General features: G+C 46.3%; 1 protein-coding gene across 10 annotated transcripts in view; it reads right to left on the bottom strand.

The window, feature by feature from the left end:
- Positions 1-25,129, bottom strand: part of LOC309537540 (cation channel sperm-associated auxiliary subunit beta-like) — an 80,606-nt gene that overhangs the window by 22,157 nt on the left and 33,320 nt on the right. For all 10 annotated transcript variants that reach the window (XM_082232422.1, XM_082232419.1, XM_082232424.1 and 7 more), the window contains 5 exons: positions 24,150-24,182; positions 17,642-17,708; positions 17,150-17,196; positions 15,454-15,606; positions 13,907-14,059 (listed from right to left, as the gene is read on the bottom strand). In XM_082232422.1, coding sequence (XP_082088548.1) covers positions 13,907-14,059; positions 15,454-15,606; positions 17,150-17,196; positions 17,642-17,708; positions 24,150-24,182 — 453 coding nt within the window. The remainder of the gene's footprint in view (positions 1-13,906; positions 14,060-15,453; positions 15,607-17,149; positions 17,197-17,641; positions 17,709-24,149; positions 24,183-25,129) is intronic.

Below are 25,129 nucleotides of genomic sequence, written 5' to 3'. Positions count from 1 at the left end.
AAACATACCCATAAAAGCCTTTTTTGTTGCTTTTAACCTCTCTAGCAAGCCTGAGTTCATTCTGTGCTTTAGCTTTTCTGACTTTGTGTCTACACGTGCTGGCTATTTGTTTGAATTCCTCTTTGGTGGTTTCCCCCCTTTTCCATTTTTTGTACACATCCTTTTTAAATCTTAACTCAGTTAAAAGTTCTTTAGATAGCCACCCTGGCTTCTTTAAGCACTTTCCATGTTTCCGTCTCATTGGTATTGCCTGACGTTGTGCTTTTACTATCTCCCTTTTAACAAACTCCCAGCCATCATGAACTCCCTTTCCTTTTAGTATTGCTGTCCATGGGATCTCACCCAGCACTTCCCTAAGTTTTATGAAGTCGGCTTTCTTAAAGTCAAGAAATTGAGTCCTAGTATGCTTGGCTGCTCCTTTCCGCTGTATAGTAAACTTCAGAAGAGCATGATCACTCGCGCCTAATGATCCATCCACATCTACCCCACTAACCAGGTCATCAACATTGGTTAGGACCAGATCTAAAATGTCTGTTCCTCTTGTTGCTTCTCCCACTTTCTGGACAATGAAGTTGTCTGCAAGGCCAGTGAGGAATATGTTTGACCTTATGCTCTTGGCTGAGTTTGACGTCCAACAAATATCCGGGTAATTGAAGTCCCCCATTACTACTATCTCCCTTCCTTTTGCATGCTTGGCCATCTGTTCCAGGAAGGCATCATCTATGTCCTCCGTTTGGCTTGGGGATCTATAGTAAACTCCCACAATGAGGTCTCTGTTATTCTTCTCTCCCTTAATTTTGACCCAAATGCTCTCACTTTGGCTTTGAGGTTCTAAATCTTGGATCTCTTCACAGGTATACACATCCCTGACATATAACACCACTCCTCCTCCTTTCTTGTCTGGTCTGTTTCTCTGAAATAGATTGTATCCCCCCATTATTACATTCCAATCGTGGGACTTATCCCACCAGGTTTCAGTGATGCCTATTATGTCATATTTAGTTTGCTGTACCAAGAGCTCAAGCTCATCTTGTTTATTTCCCATGCTTTGCGCATTAGTGTACAGACATTGAAGTCCATTAATCATTCCCCCGTGTCTCTTATTTAAGGATTTTTTCCTCCCACCACTAGGTCCGCGTGCTCCATTTGGTCTATGGCATTTGGATGATCATCTTCATTAATTGATAGACTCCTACCTTCAGGAGCACTGTCTCCCTCCCCCACATTAGTCAGTTTAAAGCCCTCCTGATGAGGTTTCTGAGATTTTTGGCAAAAACATTTCTCCCAACCGTTGTGAGGTGCAGCCCATCACTTGCCAGAAGTCCATCTTCAAGAAACTGCAGTCCGTGATCTAAGAATCCAAACCGTTCCTGTTTACACCATTTGCGAAGCCAGCTGTTCACTTCCACTATTTCCCCCTCTCTCCCTGGGCCACGTCGTTCAACTGGGAGGACAGACGAGATGACAATTTGTGCATTTAGTTGCTTCAATTTCCTGCCGAGAACCTCGTAGTCTCTTTTGATCTTCTGGAGGCTATTGCTTGCAGTGTCATTGGTTCCCACATGAACCAAGAGGAAGGGGTATTTGTCAGTGGGTTTTATGATTCCTTGCAGTCGTTCAGTTACATCTTGGATCTTAGCCCCGGGGAGACAGCACACTTCCCGAGACATCTTGTCAGGCCCACAGATCACTGCTTCTGTTCCCCTCAGTAGGGAATCCCCTATCACCACTACACGCCTCCTCTTGGGTTTGGTCGGGGTTCTTCCGTGAGCTGTCCGTTCCAAGGTTGCCTGCACATTCCCTGAGGACTGACTTTGCTGCTCGTCTTCATATACCTGATCGACTGTAATGAGGGAGAGATCCTCAAATGGAGTCTGCTCTTCGTCTTCCATGCTAGGGGAGAGGACCTCAAAGCGATTGTGTATTTCTAAACAATCAGAGTGAACCCTGGGCCTCTTACTTCTTTGAGTCACGTTTCTCCATATATCTGGCTCCTGTGTTGGTGAACTAGCCTCCTTCTCAGGGGAGTCCCCTGTCTCCTCCTTGGTGGGGACGGTGTGCTCTGTTGCTTCCAAGAAGAGCTCCAGCTCTCTAATTCTTTGGAGCGTAGCTACACGTTCCTCCAGTTGCTGGACTTTGCCTTTTAAAAGGGCAATCAACATGCAATTGCTGCAGGTAAAGCTGCCTGCAACCTTTGGCAAGATGGCAAACATTGCGCAGGAATCGCAGGCGACTGCAGCTGTTCCCTCCCCTTCCATCTTGAGATCGTGTCGTTGGGGGTGGCTACAGAGGTCCTCCATCATAAAAAGCTTGTAGACAGGATAAATTCCCCCACAAAAAAAACCTAGGTCTCCCCCAACAAACGTTTGAGACTAGCTCCCCTAAATCTAAAAGATGGGTATAACTGCGCGCGCCGCTAGGCGTGCGCCGCTGCCCTGCAAACTCTGATAAGCTCCTCCCACAGCTAATCCCCTGCCTCAACAGAAACCCTGCCCCCTCTGACCTTTACACAGGGAAAACAGCTAATCAGCCACAAAGAAACACGCACACACAAGAAAACCCTTTTTGCTCCTTCTTCAACTGCTGCCCTGCAAACTCTGATAAGCTCCTCCCACAGCTAATCCCCTGCCTCAACAGAAACCCTGCCCCCTCTGACCTTTACACAGGGAAAACAGCTAATCAGCCACAAAGAAACACGCACACACAAGAAAACCCTTTTTGCTCCTTCTTCAACTGCTGCCCTGCAAACTCTGATAAGCTCCTCCCACAGCTAATCCCCTGCCTCAACAGAAACCCTGCCCCCTCTGACCTTTACACAGGGAAAACAGCTAATCAGCCACAAAGAAACACACACACACAAGAAAACCCCTTTTGCTCCTTCTTCAACTGCTGCCCTGCAAACTCTGATAAGCTCCTCCCACAAATCAAATCAAATCAAAACTTTATTAGCAAAGCCAACAGGCCACAGCTGTACAAAAATTAAAAATGAGAATAGGGATAAAAGGAAGAAAAGAACAGACAAAAGGAGGTCCGTCGGGTGAACAGGTCTGTCACTCAGATGGTGGCCCTAAATTTCACAGCTCTCTCGATGTACCTCGCGACCTTCTCTGTTATCTGACTGTTCGTATCAGATAATAGAAAATGCAGTGTAATGTCTGTTGAACGGCCGGGGTTGGAGAGAATGAGTGGAGTAATAATCTCATTCCTTAGGTCTTTGTAAAGAGGGCAAGAAAAAAGGACGTGGGACACTGTTTCCGTGTTACCATCTCCACATGGGCAGAGTCGTTTTTCAAATGGGGTCTTTTGGTAACGACCTTCGAGTACAGCAGAGGGAAGAACATCCCATCTGGCCAATGTAAAGGCGCGTCTGTATTTTGGGATGGTTAGTTTAGACAAATATGAGGCTGGAGAGTCAAAATGAGAAGGGGGAAAGTAGGTATACCATGGGCACAGTTTCTTTAAGATAGTCAGGTTGTTTTGTCGTTCGATGTCTTTCAGGCGCTGGCCTATTAGACTCTTTGCTTTGATGAGGCCCATTGATAGTAGGGACTGTGAGTGCAGACCGCATGTAAGGAGTTTTTTATGCACAGTTTTAAACCACTTGCTTTCGTAAGGATCTTGCATTACTAACGGCAGTAGACCAGGAGGATTCAGATTAAGACGAAGCCAATAATTAAATGTTCTCTGCCAGGTCCGAGTTTCCACAGATGGAAGGCAGGCCTCGAGTCGCAATGCTGCGTTTGGAACACAGGGGGGGACACCGAGTATTTGCCTTAGAAATTTGGACTGGACAGTTTCAAGACTGGAGCAATGGGTCCCCGTCCAGATTTGCGCCCCGTACAATAACTGCGCCAGAGGTTTTGCTTGATAAACTTCAAGGGCTGCTGGGATGTATCTGCCCCCCTTCGTATAGAAGAAGCGGGACAGCATCTTGATGCTTTGAGCAGCTTTTTCTTTGGCACATTTTTGGTGGACATCCCAGGACCCGGTCGACTGGAAAACGATACCCAGATATTTGAAGGCTTTGACTTGTTCAATTGTCTGGTTATCCATCCTCCAGCTGTACTGTCTGTGTTTCCTTGCAAAAACCATGATTTTGGTTTTCTGATAGTTTATTGCAAGTTGCTCTCTTCTACAGTATGCTGAGAATTCATCTATGAGCCTATTTAAGCCTATTCTTGTTCGGGATAGGAGTATCGCATCGTCAGCGTACAAAAGCACTGATATTGCTTTGTCAGCCAGTTTGGGGGCGTGGAAGTCCGGAGATGACAAACAGTTAACCATATCATTGATGTAGATGTTGAATAGAACTGGAGCCAGGATACAGCCTTGCTTGACCCCCTTACTGACAGGAACTGGTCCTATAAGATGGCCATTTAACGAAGTTCTTACATGCAGCACCGTGTCTTTGTATAAACAGCTGATCAGAAATAATAGTCTTTTGTCTATGCTAGAGGTGCTCAATTTATCCCAGAGTCTTACACGTGGAATTGAATCGAAAGCAGCCTTTAGATCAATAAAGGCTGCATATAACACCCCACGGGATTTTTTGGCATATTTGTCAATTAAATAGGCTAGGGTGAAGCAATGGTCTATGGTGGATCTGCCTTGCCTGAAACCCGCTTGCTCTTCCGCTAGAATAGCTTCAGTTTCCAGCCAGCTAGTTAGCTTGGTATAAAGATGTTTGGCATATAGTTTGCTGAGTATAGGCAGAAGGCTGATTGGTCTATAACTCGCCGGATCTGTCATGGGACCTTTTTTGTAGATTGGGATAATTATTGCCTCAGTCCAACCATCTGGGAGTAAACCCGTTGAGTCGATCCAAGAAAATAAAGATGCCAGCAGGGGGGCCCACCAGCCAATGTTGGACTTCAGAAGTTCGGCAGGGATGTAATCATTCCCTGGGGCCTTGTTGTTCTTTAATTGTACAATTAAGTTCTCAACTTCCTTCGAAGTTACTGCTGGCCAATGAGGTAGGTCCTCCAGTTGAATGCATAGTTTGTAATGTTGGGCTTCCTGGTCATAGAACAAAGATTGAAAATGGCGCAACCACTCCATTGGTTCCACTGTACAGATGGAATTAGTGCGCTCCTGGTCCAGTAGACCAGATATGGTTCGCCAAAAGCAAGTAGTATCTTTCTCGTGCGATGCCTTAACCAACCTGTGCCATGCGGCTCTTTCAGCTTCCAGTTTCTTTCTCCTTAATAATTGTTTATACGACCGTCTCAGATAAATATAAGCGTTGAGTAGGAGAGCAGTCCCTGATTTCCTGTATCTCCGGTAGGCTGTTCTCATTTGTCTCCTTGTTTGCCTGCACTCCAGGTCAAACCAGCTAGCTCCGTCCTTTGCCCTCTTTGTAGCGGAGCTATGTATCACTGTTGTTAAATGGGGTTTCAATCTTTCCAAGAGTAATTTAAAGCGTTCCATAATCGCAGCTGCTGAATTTCCTGATACAATAGCGGAGCGAATAAGCTTTAACTCCACTGACTGAAGAAGGAGGGTTAGGTTTTCATTCAATATTGGGGACCATTTGAGTCTTTTGGGGGCTGGTATATCCAAATTTACAGAAGGTATATATTGTGGCTCGGCAATAGAATAGTCAAAAGGCCCGCCTACAAGCTCTAAAATTAGAGGTAGGTGATCACTCAGAGTATTATGGCCCACTTGAAACTTCCTTATAAAGCTGTGAGCAAATCTTGAGATTAAGATATAGTCTATAACACTTCCCCCAGCCTTGGAGAAATGGGTATATTCCCCGGGGCGGTCCCCCTCTATATTGCCGTTTAATATCAGCAGTTCCCTCCGTCTAGCAGCCTGCACTAAGCAGAGACCTGGGAAATTACTTCTACTATCTTTGGACAGACGTGTCGCGCCAATATCCGTCTGTTCTTCAGTGTCCAAAAATTGGTTGAAATGAGTGTGTAGACTGTTGTCATCTGTCCCTATACGAGCGTTGAAATCTCCACACACAATGGTCAGGGCAGACGGGTAAATAGATTCGAGTGGCTCTAAAAACGCCTCTAGCTCAGCCCATGTAGCCTTAACAACGGGTTTTTTTTGGCCTGGGGGGATATAGACATTGACCAGCAAGAGAATAGTTCTCTTGAAGCTAAGTAGGGCGGCTGTTGCTAAAGAGTTGCAGCTGGGTAGGGCTGTTAGGGAGTGCGCTAGCTCCGTGGAAATGAAGCAAGCTAGGCCACCACTAGATCTGCCGCCCCTTTGAGATGGAGAGGCAGGCAGGTAGTGGCAGTTATACCCATTAAGAAATATAGGGTCATTCTGCCATGTCTCCTGAAGGAAGATGATGTCAAATTGCTTAAGGTAACACAAAAATTGTTGATTATTTTTCTTGGCGTGCCAGCCCGCGATATTCCAGGACAGCACTTTTAGGCCCCGGGCCCTTCGGGGGGCTGGATCTATGTCACCACCATGTCCAGCAATTCTTTGGTGTCTAAAAAAACACACCCGTTGGTTCTTTTCGAGGCTGGCTGCTTGGAGAGAGTGTAGTGATCCTCTTTTCTTGGTGATTTGGGGCTAGGTTTTGGAGTTGGGGGGGAAGCTAATTCTTTCGGAGACAATTTAAGATAGCTGTGCCAGGAGCTTTGAGGTTTCACACCTTGCTTTGGTCTTACTTTATTGTACATCACAGGGGGCTCTGATTGTAATTCCACGTCCACACATTTAAAGGTGCCTCCCACTGTCTTCTTATCCACCAGACATTTGGGAGATATAGGCTGCACATAAGGGTCCTTCATTGTCTCACCTTGATCATCCTTTTTTTCTAGTCTGCTTCGAAGTAAATCAAATCTTTTCAGGATCTCAGTTTGAGCTGGAGAATGCAGTGACCAGAATCGCTTTATCAGCGAGAGTTCTTCCTCCCAAACGGAGTCCTCACTGTCCCACGTGGGAGGCTCGACGCCAGTTGGGTGTGAGGCTTCCTTTTTTTCATTTGGTGCTGTTTGGTGGGGATGATCCTGCTGGAACTTATACTTTCTATTTCGATGGTTTTGGTGGTTGGTTTTTTCCCTTTTGTGAACTTCCACTCCTATGCTCTTGGGCCCTATCAGAGGGGTTGCAGGTGCTCTATTTTCAAATATTCTTAACAGAACTATTCTTTCTTTTTTGAATAGGTTTTTAGCTCTAAAAATGAAACTGGCCAGATTATGATCTAAAAAAGTAATCAGTGCTCGTACCGAGCAATCATCTTGATGTAGATACTCTATAGCGGCTATGTCAGTTGCTTTTACTACCCCCGGTAAAATGCCACTTATAATGGACAAAAAGTGGTCTGTACGGTCCAACCCTGCATAAAATCTAGGCGGTTTAGGGTAATTAGCAAAGACAAGCTTTTGTGGGATTAGGACTAAACTCCATTCTCTTTTGGGACACAACATCTGTCGAACTTGAGAGGAGTGGTTCCCCTCGATAGTTTGGGTCGCCTGCTCACCTCTGTCTACTGATTCTGTGCTGGCCATGAGAGGACTCTGGGGCGATATGACTGCAGATGGATCAGTTCCTTTGTCCCAGCTCGATGTTGATTCTTCAGAACTTGATTTAGATTCTTTTATGGGAGTATCTACTTTACGTGTCTCTTTGATGGCACTCGACTTGGATTTGTTTTTTCCACTTGTAGAAAGGGATGGAAGAAGGTTAAAGAGCTTCTGCCAATATTTTTTACAGGTACGGTGAGTTGCCTTAAGCCGCCTTGGGTTTTTCATGTTTTTGCTTTTTTTCCTCTTAGGCTCAGCTTTTTTCCTCCGGGGTTTACTGGGGAGTGGTGGATCCGGGCTGGCTAGGGGATTTGTATTCTGGACTGAAGCGCTCACATGTTGTTTGAAGTTATCCACTAGGGTCAGGAGCAGCCCGTTTGTTATCGCTAGAAATTTTTTAACGTTGAGGAGATCCTTAGAGATCTGGTATATCTGCTCCTGAAGATGATCACCCCACATTTCTGTTCCACAGTCATTGGCTTTCACCCAGTGGGATGAAAGATTACCTCCAAGTTCCAGCGGTGACAAATGAGGATTGGCATCAGATGTGTTGGCTGTGTTAGCCTTTGTAGCATTCTCTGCTATGGCAAGTTCTTGAGCCAGATTTGTTGGATGGCTTGTCCACTTGTTGTTTGTTTGCAAGTCCTTTAACTGTGTTGACCAATCCAGCACTGTAAGTGGCAAAGGCATAGCTACATCTAGGATACTCTCATTCAGAGTTCTCTTGCTCGAGTCTTTTTGGGGAAAGTAGCTGGTAATTTTACTTTGTCTCCTTCGTCGTTCCATCGGCCTCTGTGGTGAATTAGGCAGAATTCCTTGGTCCTTGTAATTTTTCCTGGTGAGGACCATAGTGGGTATATGGGTATATATGGATGTATGGTAGGGGGGTGCTTGCTTACCGGCGGCTTATCTTTTGTTCTAAGCTGGAGTAAAACAGTAGCAGAGGTGCCGATTTATGGAAGTTTATGGAAGTTGCCTCCTGAACCTCTCCAACCTCTCCAACCTGTTTAGTTCTCCAGCTATTTACATCGGGACTTGTGAGGTATCAATCATTTGAAATGTTGGAAAATATTACTGGTCTTAAGCTTCTATATTGTGCCTTGTTTCGTTTAAAGTTCAGCTAGGTCTTTCTCCCTCATTCAACGACCTCACGACGTAACCAATAAGGTAGCTAGGCAGTATAACGATGCAGTAAAAAGAAAACAAAAGTCCCTTGTAATAATTATCGGGTTGAACTTGCCTTGTGTTTCTTGGGGTTATAGCGGCTTCATTTCCTTCCCTTTTTTTTTTGTAGATAAAAAGCTCGGCGTCTTCCGAAGGAGTAGTTGGCCTCCCCCGTCTGCTAATTACCAGCTTCGTGAAGATAGGCGGCTTGCTGAGCCTCCTTCGGATAAAAATAGGCCTTTGGCAGTTAATAAAAAATAGTGATAGTTTAAAGCTGCTAAGCTCGGTTAAAAGAGAGGAGAAGAAGAAAAAAAAAAAAACTTTAAAAGAGCTGAAGAGTACTAATAAATCTATATATCAACGCGGAGCACAAAATTGAGCTGCCGCTAACGACGCCATCTTGCCCGGAACCCAAAGCAAGCTCCTCCCACAGCTAATCCCCTGCCTCAACAGAAACCCTGCCCCCTCTGACCTTTACACAGGGAAAACAGCTAATCAGCCACAAAGAAACACGCACACAAAAGAAAACCCTTTTTGCTCCTTCTTCAACTGCTGCCCTGCAAACTCTGATAAGCTCCTCCCACAGCTAATCCCCTGCCTCAACAGAAACCCTGCCCCCTCTGACCTTTACACAGGGAAAACAGCTAATCAGCCACAAAGAAACACACACACACACACAAGAAAACCCTTTTTGCTCCTTCTTCAACTGCTGCCCTGCAAACTCTGATAAGCTCCTCCCACAGCTAATCCCCTGCCTCAACAGAAACCCTGCCCCCTCTGACCTTTACACAGGGAAAACAGCTAATCAGCCACAAAGAAACACACACACAAAAGAAAACCCTTTTTGCTCCTTCTTCAACTGCTGCCCTGCAAACTCTGATAAGCTCCTCCCACAGCTAACCCCCTGCCTCAACAGAAACCCTGCCCCCTCTGACCTTTACACAGGGAAAACAGCTAATCAGCCACAAAGAAACACACACACACAAGAAAACCCTTTTTGCTCCTTCTTCAACTGCTGCCCTGCAAACTCTGATAAGCTCCTCCCACAGCTAATCCCCTGCCTCAACAGAAACCCTGCCCCCTCTGACCTTTACACAGGGAAAACAGCTAATCAGCCACAAAGAAACACGCACACAAAAGAAAACCCTTTTTGCTCCTTCTTCAACTGCTGCCCTGCAAACTCTGATAAGCTCCTCCCACAGCTAATCCCCTGCCTCAACAGAAACCCTGCCCCCTCTGACCTTTACACAGGGAAAACAGCTAATCAGCCACAAAGAAACACGCACACACAAGAAAACCCTTTTTGCTCCTTCTTCAACTGCTGCCCTGCAAACTCTGATAAGCTCCTCCCACAGCTAATCCCCTGCCTCAACAGAAACCCTGCCCCCTCTGACCTTTACACAGGGAAAACAGCTAATCAGCCACAAAGAAACACGCACACACAAGAAAACCCTTTTTGCTCCTTCTTCAACTGCTGCCCTGCAAACTCTGATAAGCTCCTCCCACAGCTAATCCCCTGCCTCAACAGAAACCCTGCCCCCTCTGACCTTTACACAGGGAAAACAGCTAATCAGCCACAAAGAAACACACACACACAAGAAAACCCCTTTTGCTCCTTCTTCAACTGCTGCCCTGCAAACTCTGATAAGCTCCTCCCACAGCTAATCCCCTGCCTCAACAGAAACCCTGCCCCCTCTGACCTTTACACAGGGAAAACAGCTAATCAGCCACAAAGAAACACGCACACAAAAGAAAACCCTTTTTGCTCCTTCTTCAACTGCTGCCCTGCAAACTCTGATAAGCTCCTCCCACAGCTAATCCCCTGCCTCAACAGAAACCCTGCCCCCTCTGACCTTTACACAGGGAAAACAGCTAATCAGCCACAAAGAAACACGCACACACAAGAAAACCCTTTTTGCTCCTTCTTCAACTGCTGCCCTGCAAACTCTGATAAGCTCCTCCCACAGCTAATCCCCTGCCTCAACAGAAACCCTGCCCCCTCTGACCTTTACACAGGGAAAACAGCTAATCAGCCACAAAGAAACACGCACACACAAGAAAACCCTTTTTGCTCCTTCTTCAACTGCTGCCCTGCAAACTCTGATAAGCTCCTCCCACAGCTAACCCCCTGCCTCAACAGAAACCCTGCCCCCTCTGACCTTTACACAGGGAAAACAGCTAATCAGCCACAAAGAAACACACACACACAAGAAAACCCTTTTTGCTCCTTCTTCAACTGCTGCCCTGCAAACTCTGATAAGCTCCTCCCACAGCTAATCCCCTGCCTCAACAGAAACCCTGCCCCCTCTGACCTTTACACAGGGAAAACAGCTAATCAGCCACAAAGAAACACGCACACAAAAGAAAACCCTTTTTGCTCCTTCTTCAACTGCTGCCCTGCAAACTCTGATAAGCTCCTCCCACAGCTAATCCCCTGCCTCAACAGAAACCCTGCCCCCTCTGACCTTTACACAGGGAAAACAGCTAATCAGCCACAAAGAAACACGCACACACAAGAAAACCCTTTTTGCTCCTTCTTCAACTGCTGCCCTGCAAACTCTGATAAGCTCCTCCCACAGCTAATCCCCTGCCTCAACAGAAACCCTGCCCCCTCTGACCTTTACACAGGGAAAACAGCTAATCAGCCACAAAGAAACACACACACACAAGAAAACCCCTTTTGCTCCTTCTTCAACTGCTGCCCTGCAAACTCTGATAAGCCTCCCACAGCTAATCCCCTGCCTCAACAGAAACCCTGCCCCCTCTGACCTTTACACAGGGAAAACAGCTAATCAGCCACAAAGAAACACACACACAAAAGAAAACCCTTTTTGCTCCTTCTTCAACTGCTGCCCTGCAAACTCTGATAAGCTCCTCCCACAGCTAATCCCCTGCCTCAACAGAAACCCTGCCCCCTCTGACCTTTACACAGGGAAAACAGCTAATCAGCCACAAAGAAACACACACACAAAAGAAAACCCCTTTTGCTCCTTCTTCAACTGCTGCCCTGCAAACTCTGATAAGCTCCTCCCACAGCTAATCCCCTGCCTCAACAGAAACCCTGCCCCCTCTGACCTTTACACAGGGAAAACAGCTAATCAGCCACAAAGAAACACACACACAAAAGAAAACCCTTTTTGCTCCTTCTTCAACTGCTGCCCTGCAAACTCTGATAAGCTCCTCCCACAGCTAATCCCCTGCCTCAACAGAAACCCTGCCCCCTCTGACCTTTACACAGGGAAAACAGCTAATCAGCCACAAAGAAACACACACACACACACACACACACACACACACACAAGAAAACCCTTTTTGCTCCTTCTTCAACTGCTGCCCTGCAAACTCTGGTTTCAACAAGTTCTTATCCCCAATTTTTAACCTTTTTATATTTAGTTCAATTTAAAATACCATTTTTACAACATCAAAATTTATGCATCAATGTTTATTCTTAAATCTTAAATCCTTTTTCTAAAGACGACCCAAATCCCCTTCCACGAATTCCCCACTTTTCATACTAGTAACAAAACAGAATAAAAAGAAAAAAGATGGATTATAATTATGCACCCTTTGGATCCCCAAACCCCACCCCGTCCCCTTTCCCGGTTTCAATCCCCAACAAATGTCCATCAGTCTTAATCTGCTATCAGCCTTGAGATCTCACATCCGAGGCTCTCAATTCTCTCTCAGTTCCTCTCTACCGGTTTTTTTGATAGTCCTTAGTATTAAACACCAGATCTTGGAGACGCTCTGGCCCGATAGGAACAATGTTTCTTCCAGCCAGACCTCCATACTTAAAAGTGGAGCCCAAATCTTGTTTCTTATTCCTTTCAAGTCCAAATGTCCCCGAAGCTCCAACTTTCACCTTAATCAGATTTGTAATCCTTGGGTCTTCAGATCTCCACATAAGGAGATCTCTCCATTCTTCAATCTCGAGCTCAGACCAGATTTTCATCATCAAGTTCTTATTTTCTTTTGTAACCATCATGTCAGGCCTCTAGCTCTCCTTTGTCATCTGCCACATTACATCTCCTCCTTCCTTTTCCTCAGAAACAACATGTGTCTCTTTCTCCACACTCTCAAGGTTCAATTTCTCCTCTTGTCCAGCTGCATAAACTTCCTGGATCAAGTCCTTATCAAATTCAGTGAATTTGTTTACTGTTAAGTCCAGAGTTGCAACGTTGGTAGCCAAAACATCAATTTGGCCTTGTAACTTTCCCAAGAGAAAGAACACTCTGTCCAATTTAGCTTGAATTTTCCCTCCTTCAGCCATTCTTGTAATGTCCCAAAACCCCCTCTAGAGGGATTTTGGTTACTTAGTATTCCTTCCAGTTCAAATCCAAAAATCAAGTTAGTTTGTATCAGTTTTTCCTTATTTTCAACAAAATATAGCCAAATTGTAACGAATATAACCAGCAGAGACAGTATAAAACAAAGTTCTCTTTTCCCGTATTGACAGCTAATTTGACAGCTGTCAAGCTCTTCAATATCTCTTCAGCAGGCTCTCTCGCGGATCACTCCCGGGTCCGGGGGGGGGTGGCACTTCAGCTCCCAAAATTAGCTCTTAACCTCCAGTAAAATTACTTAAACTGCCAAATAGTGAAATTAATATCTTTAGCCAATAAAAAAGATAAAATCCTCTCGACCTTAGATAGCTGGTCCTTGCTTTAGATTATGTATAAGACGGGGAGACGGACTTCCTATTTGCGCCTTCCCCGATCGTGCCTAATTAAAAAAAAATAAAAAATTTCTTTACAAGTCCAATTTCCGTACTACTCACGGGTTGCTGCTTTAGAATCCAATTGTTCATAAGAAGAAGTCAGCGCTCTCCGACCATGGCATGCGGCTTCACTCTGCAGGAGAAGCAGTCGACTCTCAGCACCGCGCCACTCACCCCGTCCCCCGTTCCGAAGCCTTTAAAAAGGCTCCTTCGTGGGTCGGGGGGGGTGCAAATGGTGCCCGCTGAGTCACCAGGCTCACAGGCTTCACCGCCTGTGATTTTTAAGGGTCCCCGCGTCGCCGCAGCGGCTAGACCCAACTCGTGCAGAGCCGATTCCCTCCGGAACTCGAAGGGAATCTGCCATTAGCCGATGGCGCTAACCCGGAAGTGTCTGTGTCTTGATTCTCAAGGGAAACCGCAGGGTGAGGGTCTGGAACCCCCAGAATCCTGTTACCGCTTGACAGAGGTTGAGGGTTGGCATGCCACCTTTGCAACACTATGTGCCAGTTGTTAATGCACCTTCCTTCTTACACACCTGATTGCCATATGCATACAGAAAATGGCTGTTTGTGTGAAAATACAATCCTTTTGGTATAAATCGCGGATCTGGAAACCAGAAGGCTGGGAATTTTCTTTTTTTATTCATGCTGCCGTCTGTTAACTTATGCACTGATACCAATACCCGATTCTAGGAAGAAAAAGAAAGAAACACAGTTAAACATATGCATTATCAAAGAAAGAAATGATACAGCAGAAACACAGTGTCCAAGCAGAGTGTTAGAACTTGGCAGGTATAGTTGCCCTAACAAGAGCCAATTTAGAGCTTCTCATTGCCAGGAAGGCGTTCATTGAAGGGAAGGCCCTGGTTCATCCCTTAGGCATAGCTAATAAGCACTTTCTGAGAGGCTGGGACCTCTAAGTTCAGAAAAGAAGCTGAGAAAAGGGAACATACACGAAGTGCTGGCTCAAAGAACTGTCATATGGAGCCAGAACTGCACTGAAATGGGCAGAATGCCCTTCTGCTGCAAGAAGATCAAGTAATCCAAGTACGGATTTCATTTTCTTCTCTGCCACACTGCTGCTTCTGCCTCTTCAGGAAGTGCTTGTTAGACAGGCCTCAAAGTCCCAGCAGGAGTGAAAGCTTAGCCCCGCGGTCGTGGTCGTGGTTGCCCAGGGTCGTGGGTGCCATGCGGCATGCTTGGCTCTGACACCAAAATTTGTGGGTGCCTGGCCCCTTCATGGGGAATTTTGTGGGTGTTTGGGCACCCAGGGCCCCAGGGAATTGGCACCTATGAGTCCCAGATTCGGGACGTTTAGTTAGCTGAATGCCCTCGTGCCTCAGAGGGAAGGCAAGACTGGCCAAGAGCAATTAAACAACAACAACACACTTTTACTGACCTTAAGAATGCAGTAGAAGAGGTGCCCAGATGCAATCTATCTGGGCACTTCCTCTGCCTTCTAAGGGGCAATCAAAAATATATTGCCTAATTATTGTTCTAAGGGAGGGAGAAGGCACCTGTGGCATTTGTAACTGACAAAGAAGAAGAGATGTTTTAGAAAAGACAACAGTTGCAGGGATCAGAGCACCAGAAGATACAATGCCTCATTTTAAAATGTTTCCTTTTTAAAACATCACCATAGCCATTGTTTTGAAGAAAATATCCAACATATATATTGGAATCATGGAACTGAAAGGGAACAGAAGGATCTATATTCTTCAGAAAGGCATTCATATACTCCCTGTAAACTTAGGTGAATTGTGGAAGTTTATGTGTTAATTAGTTAATTAATATCCCACCACTCCTCCTGAAGGAACTCAGCTTGGCAGTGGGGTGGGGAGGGAGTTGAGGCTATTGCAGGACACAGGTTTGATATTGGAGGGTCAGCCAGGGAAAATGGGGAGAGGGGGCTTTCAATCAGTTGTCCCATCCATTGCGAATTGCCCCCTTTCTAATTCAATTAAAATGCTTTCACCAAACCATAATTCACATCACAAAAATGAGAATCCATTCTAAACAAGAGCAGCAAACTGCCATCTGTTCAGAATTATCTATTAAAAAGGAGTCCTTTGATGCATTGTACCTGTTGAGATAACAAAGCGATGCCAGTGTTCTGTTCATAATCAACGAGAAAAGAAACCACCCGTCTAGAAAAGTGCCCTTCACCTTTCATTTTGTGAGGCAAGCAGCTGTGCCATTTTTGAAATGTATCATTGCTATAGAAACAAGTGGATTCCTGTTTTTTTAAAAAAAACAACAACAAAAGGATGCAAAGTAATCAATTTAGAAATACATCGTTGTTTCAACTTAAAAGCTTTGCTAAAGAATCCACTGAGCTCTGAATATACAGGAGTGGCTAGTGGGGAGGGGCAATGGTGTGTACCTGGCCTCCTAGCAGGACAGCCACTGCCACTGACCAGGAGGGAGAAGTGGAGGGCCAAGGTCAGAGCTGTACGGTGCACCAACATGATGATGATGTTGGTGATGATGATGCACCCATGCAGCAGTGGTTTCCCCATTACCTTGCCCCTCCTGTCCTCCTTCCTGGTAAGTGGCAGCAACTCGCCGTGTCAGTGCTCCACTCAGCAGGCCTCTCCTGTATAAATGCAAACAAGAAGCAAAGCAAGAAGATTTTACAAGAGCAAGGGCCAAATTGCTCATTATTGATGCTTTTTAAAAAGTACACACAGGTCCTGCTAACCAAACACTATGAATTCCTTGGAAATCATTCTATGGGCAAGCATTCACATCATTTCCATCAATTCCTGTGCAAACGTTTCTAACCGTGGTTTTTGTACGATCTTTCCCCACCCCAGTCCCATCTCTCCATGGTTTCTTCCTGAGATGGCTTCAGCTTAACAGCAAAAGAAAGACAAAGGTGGGAAATAAATTTTCAAATGTCTCCTGCTCTGATTTCTCCAATCTCTCTCGCTCCCTCCCTCCCTGCATGGTTTCTTCCCCCAAATAGCTGCCACTGACTAGCAAAGCAAAAACATGCAAGGAGTAAGAAAGTGGGTAAACTCCGGATGTTCAGATATCTGAATCTGTGGAGTGTATAGCGAGGCATAGAATAATTCTTTAATTTGGACATTTTGTGAATTTTTGCATGGCTAGCAGGCAGAAAGCAGGGCCTGTGTATGTGTTTAAACTGGCCACTTTTATTTTGAAGAAAAAACTGTTGCAAAATGCCTTCATCTTCATCTTGCCTGGCACCAGTTTTCTTTTGCTGAAAATCACTCACCTGTGACTTCAGTTTTCCTGCACAGCATCCGCAGAGGCAAACTGAAGTGAGGTTGATAGACTTTTCTGCCAGAAACTGTTGTGGGACTCAGAAGCCTAGATCAGAAGCCTGTTCTGGATTGGGGCTCTGAACCTGCTTTTTTGGACCCACAGTACTGAACCAATGGCTCTTGGTGAATACAAGGACATGTGGGGACCCCAAACAGTGACTCCTCCAAAGACCTCAGTGATCAGGTAGTGATCTAAAGGTTGAGATGCTCCTTATGCTATCATAAGCTCCTTATGCTACAAGTTAGGGCTTTGTAAATAAATACAAGAACTTTGAACTTATCCTAATAGCATATGGCAGCCAGTTCCCTAAAAGCTCTGATAGTGACCACAAAAGCTTCCAGTAATAAATTGGCTCAACTGTCCTTTTGATTTCTGAACATTGATTTGCCAAGGTGGCCAGGAAGTCAAATTATGTACTGAACAGAATGCACCAAACCTCAACTATACGTCGGCAAACTTTCATAAGGTTTTATCGCCATTTGCCTTACCTGGCTCAATGACTTATCTTTGTTGAATGACAGACTAACATAGTCCGCTGCAAGAAAAGCAGAAATATATTAGCTACAACTCAGTGCTTGCACTTCTAAAATATAGTTTACAAAAGGCATCAACCCAGTTTCATGTGAACAGTTAAAAAGAACTCAGGGTGAAATTTTGAAATTATTTTTGTTACATGCCTTAAAACATATAAGTGTATATGAGTGGAGAGCCATGTTCTCTGCCTTGAGCTGGTTTATTGCAGGAAAGCATTGCGGGAGCGCTCTTTGCCTCCACTTACACTAAGGAGTTTTGCAGTGTGCTATTTTGTCCCCCATGCTATTCAACAGCTACATGAAGACATTGGAAGCAGACATTAGGACATTAGATGACACAGCTATATTTCTCCATAACGTTGGAGAACCCATGGATTCAAGTTACACATTCAACACATATAAATCACTTTTTCTTTACAAATCTAGCTGAGTCCCTGGTTTTCTTACTTTCGTATAATTCCTTGTTAGCTAGACACTGGAGGCTGTACCATATTTCAGCTTTAAGATAATCATCCTGTGGGCGGAAAAAGACAAGGAAATACTTAGCATGCCAAGTGAATTTGCATAGTATAGCTGTTAAGATTCTGAAAGGGTCTGCTGAGGCACAAGTCGTCCTTTCTAACTATCACACATTGCCTAAAAACCTCTGTGGAACCAAGGAAGACAGTGGACAATACTGTCAAATGTCAGAAAACAGCACTAGCTTTCTAGTTTCTAGTGGCAATGCCAGTGATATTAGTAGTGGTGCTGGTGGTGGAACAACTCAAGAGAATTGATGGCCAAAAGTAGACAGAATTACAGAGATGTCAGAAGCAGAGCAAGATGTAGTTGAGATACCAACTTCCCCAAGATCTCATTCCAGCTCCCAATGATAGTCAGGAGAAAAGAAAGGGTTTAAGTGAAAATGCTCCTGCCAAATGAAACAAAATGCCTCCCCAAAACTACTACCCCACTGCCTCTTTCTGTTCTTCTCATGCAGCACAGAATTCTGATTTAACACATTGACAGTTGTTTATATAACCTTGTCAGGGAATTCACAGATCAAAGGATAGCTATATGGCCTCAATGGGACCCAATTCCTCTTGTCCTCTGAAATTATAGCACACAAGTGGAAACTAGCAACTGGAACTATACAATGCACTATTCTATGTCTTGCTTTCAAAACTCACTGCTTTATCACAGTTATTTATATACTGCTTAATTGCAATAGCCTCTAAGCAATTTATAAAAGTTTTTGTGAGTTATAGCTCTATTCTCTGTATTAATGGGAATGGGCCAAGAGGGATCCCTTCCCCCAACCCTCATTCAGCTTGTTACTCCAGCAATCTCCAGGATGAGTCTGTGACTGGGACAAGAGTAAAAGGAGTTCATCTACACACACCCCTCAGCACTTCAAAGTTCACAGTTCCTCTGTGAACTGCGACTGTGATAAACCATTAGTAGTAGTAGTAGTAGTAGTAGTAGTAGTAGTAGTATACCACCCTATAACCTATAACTCAGAGCAGTTCACATTATAAAGTTTCGATAAAATAACACAGAGTACATAATAAAAATGAAAACAAAGACGGCCCAATAATTCTCCTGTCTACAAACCACACAGTTGGTCAGCATGGGGGGTGGGGGTGGAGAAATGAAGTTCAGTGTCTTATGAGAAAATAAAAAGCAAGGCGTTGGTTATCAAGCAACTGATTCCTGATGCTGTGGGAAGCTACGGAATGAAAAATAACATTCTGATGCTTGTATAGCTGTGTGGCTAAGAGAGCTGGAGTGTAAGGTGCAACCTCCGATTTTGTGCCTTTGGCATGACAGTTGTGAGAGCTGCCTTAATTCCATATTTCTGCCTGGCAGGCCTTAAGTCCTCCTTCTGTTTGCTACCTCAGCCTGGTTCCCGGTGAAGGAATAACTTGTCCCATTGTGGTCCTTCCCTCACGTTGTCAAAAAGTTCCTTCCTGAGGCGCTGTTTGCTCAGACCCCGACATTTGTGGATCCTCTGTCTAACGTCATCTCCCAAGGGGAGCCATAAAGCCACCCAAGGGTTCTGGTGAGCTAGCCAACCTTTCTTCCCTGTGAGTTTTCCTGTTGTCAGGGAACTGACAACGGAGCAGAGGGGAGAGGTGGTACTTCCCGATTCTGCAGAAGAAGGAACGAGTAAGGGTAGAGAGAGAACGTCATCTGGGGAAGAATGTCCAGGTGACACCAGGAAGAAGGAAGAGGGGGAAAGCATCTTGGAGAAGAGGCTCCGAGACTCTGGCACTGAAGGCAGTGAAGAGAGTGGAGGGCCACCCCTGGGCACGCCCATTCTGCGCAGAAGGGTTTCGCGCAGAGAGGGGAGGCGGAGATTATCCGTTAAGGAGCTTCTATGCTGGAGGAAATTTAGAAGATGCCCACTCATGGATTCGTCGAGCAACTGAGCAGCAGCAGCACCCAGGCTGTTCAGTCAGGGAAAGACACAACCCACCCCTAAGCAGTTTGGAACCGCTAGAGGTTTACACACAAGCAACCCCAATTCCCGTGACAGCAATCTATGAGTCCCTTACGTTGCTTGTGTACAAGAGCACTGGGGAACAGTCATGAGTCAAACAGAAGGAGCAGGCGCAGGAGAGGGAGCCAGAGGCGGGCAGAGTCTTGAGGAGAGAAACCGAGACTTGGAGCAGCAACTGGCTCTGCTAGCGGCGCGGCTGGATGAAAGGAGGACACATGACGCCCAGGGGAAGATTACCCCCATCGCAAGAAAGGTACCGGGACTTGTGCAGAAGTTTGGGGGCAACCCCAGAGATTACAACGCTTTTAAGTGCAGTATGCGTTGGACCTGCAGTACGATGACTTTACCGACGATGGGGGGAGAGTTGCTTTCGTGGTGGGGCACCTGGAGGGGCGAGCCAGAGATTGGGTTCGACCCTTAATGGCAGCGGAGAACGCTGCCTTGAAGGACCTGAGAAAGTTCTTTTCCACGATGGACCACATGTTCTCGAGCGATGTGGAACTGAGTGTGACGCGCAAAGAACTGATGGGGTGCAAACAAGGAAACTAGTCAGTGAGAGAGTACTGGTCGAGATTTGCTATGTTGATCCATAAACTTGGGTGGGATCTGAGTTCAGAACCTGTTCAAATGTTGTTTGAGGAGGGGTTATCTCCTTGGGTGAGAGACGAACTTTCCCGCTCACCCCGCCCGCAATCGATGGACCAGCTGACCAAGTTGGCGCTCGCTGTGGGAGTTCGACAAGAGATGCGCGCTTTGGAAAGGCGGGAAGGGAGAGCAGAGCGTTGGCATGACAACCGGATTCCAGACATGCCAGCGTCGGCAGTGCCGCCCGAGGAGCCAATGGAGATCGGAGGAGTGAGTGCGCGGGGGTTTTCAAACTCCAGCGAGGGGCGTAAGAAGGAGGGGAAAAACAGTAAGAGGTGTTTCCTATGCCAGCAGCCGGGACATTTTGCCAGAGCATGCCCTCAGAAGAAGGCGTGGCAAGGAATGGTGGGGGCAGTGGGGAGTGAGGAGGAGGAGAAGGAGGAACCGGGAAACGGCAAGGCTTGGCTGCAGGAAGGAGGGCACAGCAGCCAGGCGAGCAACCAGTAGAAGTGCCCAAACCAGACCCCCCCGAGCAGCCATTGCAATAGAGGTGGTGCTAGAACTCCCAAACGGACACCCCATCAAAGTGAAGGCGCTGCTGGATTCAGGCAGCTCTTGCAACTTCTTTAGCAAGGATTTTGCGCTAGAACACCAGCTCCAGGTGGTGCCTTTGGTACATCCCCTGCAAGTGACCACGATAGATGGGAGAGAACTTTTGGGAGGGGAGGTAACCCACCAGACCCCTCCCATGAAAATGACAGTTTCCAGACATACTGAAACCATTGCCTTCCATGTAGCCACCCTAGCAGGACCACCCATCATACTGGGAATGAGTTGGCTGGCACTACACGACCCAGTAGTAGGGTGGCACCAGAGGACAGTCACTTTTGGGTCAGCTCACTGCGTAGAGCATTGCCACGGAGGAGAAACCTCAAGGATGGCAGTAGCCAGGGTGGCAGGGATGGTGGTGGGAGAAAAAGGGAGGGTACCACCTCAGTATGCAGACCTGGAAGAAGTCTTCAGCGAGAGAGAGGCGGATAGACTACCCCCTCACCGGCCCTTTGACTGTCAGATCAACCTACTCCCAGGGGCTCAGTTACCAGTGGGTAAGCTGTATGCCATGTCAGACAGGGAGATGCAAGAGTTGCGAAAGTTCATTGACAAGAATATGAAGAGGGGCTTTATACGTGTATCAAGGGCGGTGGGGGGCAGTCCAGTGTTCTTTGTGGACAAAAGAGACTCCAAAGAACTACGATTGGTCGTAGATTTCAGGTCCGTCAACAGGGTGTCGGAACCTGTGACCTTCCCTATGCCCAGGATTGATGACATTTTGGCCAGGGTGAGGAAGGGGAAGATTTTTACTAAGCTGGACCTTCGGGGGGGCTTGTACATACCTGAGGGGGAATTGAGAAGCAGAATACTCAAACAGATGCATGACAATCCCACGGCGGGACATTTTGGACAACATAAAACTATGTTACGGGTCACCAGGCAGTTTTGGTGGCCACGGGTGAGAGAGGATGTGAAGCAGTATGTACGAGGGTGCCAGGTTTGCCAGAGAGCGAAGGGGAGAGGTCGGCACCTGCGGGGTTACTGGAACCATTACCCACACCAGAGAGACCATGGGAGGTGGTATCAATTGACTTTATGACTGATTTACCCAAGGCCAGGGGGAAAACGGCAGTAATAGTGGTAGTTGATTTGATGACAAAAATGTGCCATTTTATTGCGTGTTCGCATGCGGTGACTGCAGAAGAAACGGCCAAGTTGTTTGTAGAGCATGTTTTCAGGTTGCATGGCGCACCCTTGAGGATTTTATCCGACAGAGGCCGGCAATTCACGTCACGTTTCTGGATAAAGCTGATGAGTCTGCTGGACGTGGAGGTGGCGTTCTCAACGGCCAGGCATCCGGAGACTAATGGACAGGCAGTGAGAGCGAACAGCGTGCTGCAACAATATCTACGCTGCTACATCAACGAGAGGGAGAAGGATTGGGTGGACAAATTAGCGTTGGCTGAGTTTGCATACAATAACGCAGAACATGTGTCCACAGGGATGAGCCCGTTTATGGCAAATTACGGGTGTCACCCCAGGGCTTTTCCAGGGGAAGGGGAGGGAAGTTGGAGTGTTCCCGCAGCAAAGAAGTTTGTGGAAGAAATGCAGGCTTTACACCAACAGCTTAAGTTAAACCTGGAGAGAGCCAAAGAAGTGTATAAGAGGCAGGCAGACCGGCACCGCAGGGAGGGAGAAAGCATAAGAGTGGGGGACCAGGTGTGGTTGTCCACCAAAGGGTTACCATTCAAAGGAGGGTGGAAAAAGCTACGGCCAAAGAGGCTGGGACCGTTCGAAGTAGCTCAGCAAGTTAATCCGGTGACCTTTAGGCTCAAATTGCCATCTCACATGAAACTGCACCCCGTGTTTCACAGGTCCTTACTTTCACCGTTCAGGGAAGGGAGGGAGTGTCTGGGTCAGCAAAATGTAACACCCTTGCATCCACAGATGGAGGAAAGGGAACTCAGTGGACATGCAGCTGAGATTCTCGATTCCAGGTGGAAAGGGGGGAGGGGGGAGTATTTGGTGGCATGGGAGGGGGAGCCAGCTGAGGAAAACGCATGGGTCCCAGCAGAAGAAATGAGGGATGAGTACCTGCAGGAGGAGTTTCATAGCAGGTACCCGAGAAAGCCAAAACCACCAGAGAGATTCTGGAGGGAGCAATTTGGCACCACCGATGAGGAGGAAGAGTTTGCGGGTTTTCCCGCCTCCGACAAGGAGGGAGGGGGTTGGCCCGAAGAAGAATCCGAGTGGGAAGATTGGGAAGAGGGGAGAGACAGCAGCAAATGGAGAGGGGTGTTTGAATCGTCAGATGGAGAGGAGAGTTCTTTCCGAGGGTTCCCTGCGTCACCGTCAGAGGGAAGGACGGGGGGAGGGGAGGGCCCTGGGAGGGAGGTGGATGTCAGGGAACTGACATCGGAGCAGAGGGGAGAGGTGGTACTTCCCGATTCTGCAGAAGAAGGAACGAGTAAGGGTAGAGAGAGAACGTCATCTGGGGAAGAATGTCCAGGTGACACCAGGAAGAAGGAAGAGGGGGAAAGCATCTTGGAGGAGAGGCTCCGAGACTCTGGCACTGAAGGCAGTGAAGAGAGTGGAGGGCCACCCCTAGGGATGCCCACTCTGCGCAGAAGGGTTTCGCGCAGAGAGGGGAGGCGGAGATTATCCGTTAAGGAGCTTCTATGCTGGAGGAAATTTAGAAGACTCCCACTCACGGATTCGTCGAGCGACTGAGCAGCAGCAGCACCCAGGCTGCTCAGTCAGGGAAAGACACAACCCACCCCTAAGCAGTTTGGAACCGCTAGAGGTTTACACACAAGCAACCCCAATTCCCGTGACACCTGTCAATTGTGTTGTCGCTAGAAAGCTATGTTTATTGGGCTCTGTGTGTGTGCCTGCAAGCTTCTGTCTTCTATGTGTCATCGAGGTGGGTGAGGGCATGGAAGCAACACGGCTGATTTGCAGGTGTCAGTTGCCTAGCATACAGAGATTGCATTGTGTCAATGCTGGGGTGTGTGTGTGTGTCACAATATATTGCTAAGTTTTCTCTCCTTTAGAGTGCTGCCATCTACATTTGAACTTGCAGCTGGAAATGCATAGGATTCTGACAACACATTTGATGTCAATACTAAGCCAATGTTAACATTCTGCCCAGTGTACCAGGGTCTCTGGATTTCATTGTTAGGATCCGTATACTACGTGATTTATGATCCTTGGGACACTTATTTCTAAATGGCTAACAAAATGAATGCCAGAAAGAGTTTCAGAAAACATTATTTGTGAGATGTTACAAAAACACACCACTGAGAACAACAAACACAACATTTAGCAATTTCTCACCATTTCAAAGCCACATAAGGTTGGTTTGTTGAACTGAAATAAAACACAATAAGACCAAATTGTATGAATCATCACTTTCTCTCCCACACTTTTCACAAGCAATTTCACAAGTGTATTACTTTATATATTCATTTACCACTTACACTCAATATTATTAACATGGTCATTGGTTGTTTTGAGTGACATAAGAATCCTGCTTCCACCAACAGCCTGGGGCAACCTAGCCAGGGCATGTACTTTTCCTGTGAGATAACAGGAAATAAGCAATAGCTACAAACCAACAGCTAAAACACCTAAGGAAATCAAGTACCATATCCATCACTAAAAAGTATTCAACAATGGTGCCAGCAAAACTCTCTGGGGAGAGGCTTCCAAAGACAAGGGGCTACAACAGAAAAGGCCCTGTCACAATCCCCTTCACTTCTAAAGGTAGCACTCCTGAAGCAGGGCCACAGAGATTGATCTTAATAGAAGAGGTATCTATTAATTGCAGCAAAGCTACTGTTGGTGCAAAGAAAAAAAAGAAAGGAGAAGTCCTGGATACCAAGATCCAAGTTTGGGGCAAGTACTCTTTATTGAGACCCCAGCAGATATTTAAAATCACAAAATATGCAGCAAAAGTGAAGCATAGGAATAATGATAATAATTTTTATTATTTATACCCCGCCTATCTGGCTAGGTTGCTCCAGGCTGTTAAGACCTTTAAAATTTGCCCTTTCAAGTTCCTTCCAAAGTTTCCCACTTCCCCTAGCATAGAAAAAGACCACATGTTTGGTAAGGTTAAAATGGTTCACATACAAATTCTCTTCAAAGGTCTGGTTCATATGCTTTTCCACACATCAATCAGAAACGTTGCACAGGCAGTAATATTTGGTTTAGTTCCAAAGTGGTGAAAGTTTCTAAATTATTGATATAGGAACACAAGAATGGCTTGTGAATGCCATGCAGCTAAGCTGGAGCAACCAGCTTAGCCTCTTCAT

The sequence above is a fragment of the Podarcis vaucheri genome, assembly GCF_965113315.1.
Source record: "Podarcis vaucheri genome assembly, chromosome: 1".
NCBI lineage: Eukaryota > Metazoa > Chordata > Lepidosauria > Squamata > Lacertidae > Podarcis > Podarcis vaucheri.
Note: the sequence above shows the minus strand (reverse complement) of the source record. Positions and strands in the feature narration are given on the sequence as shown.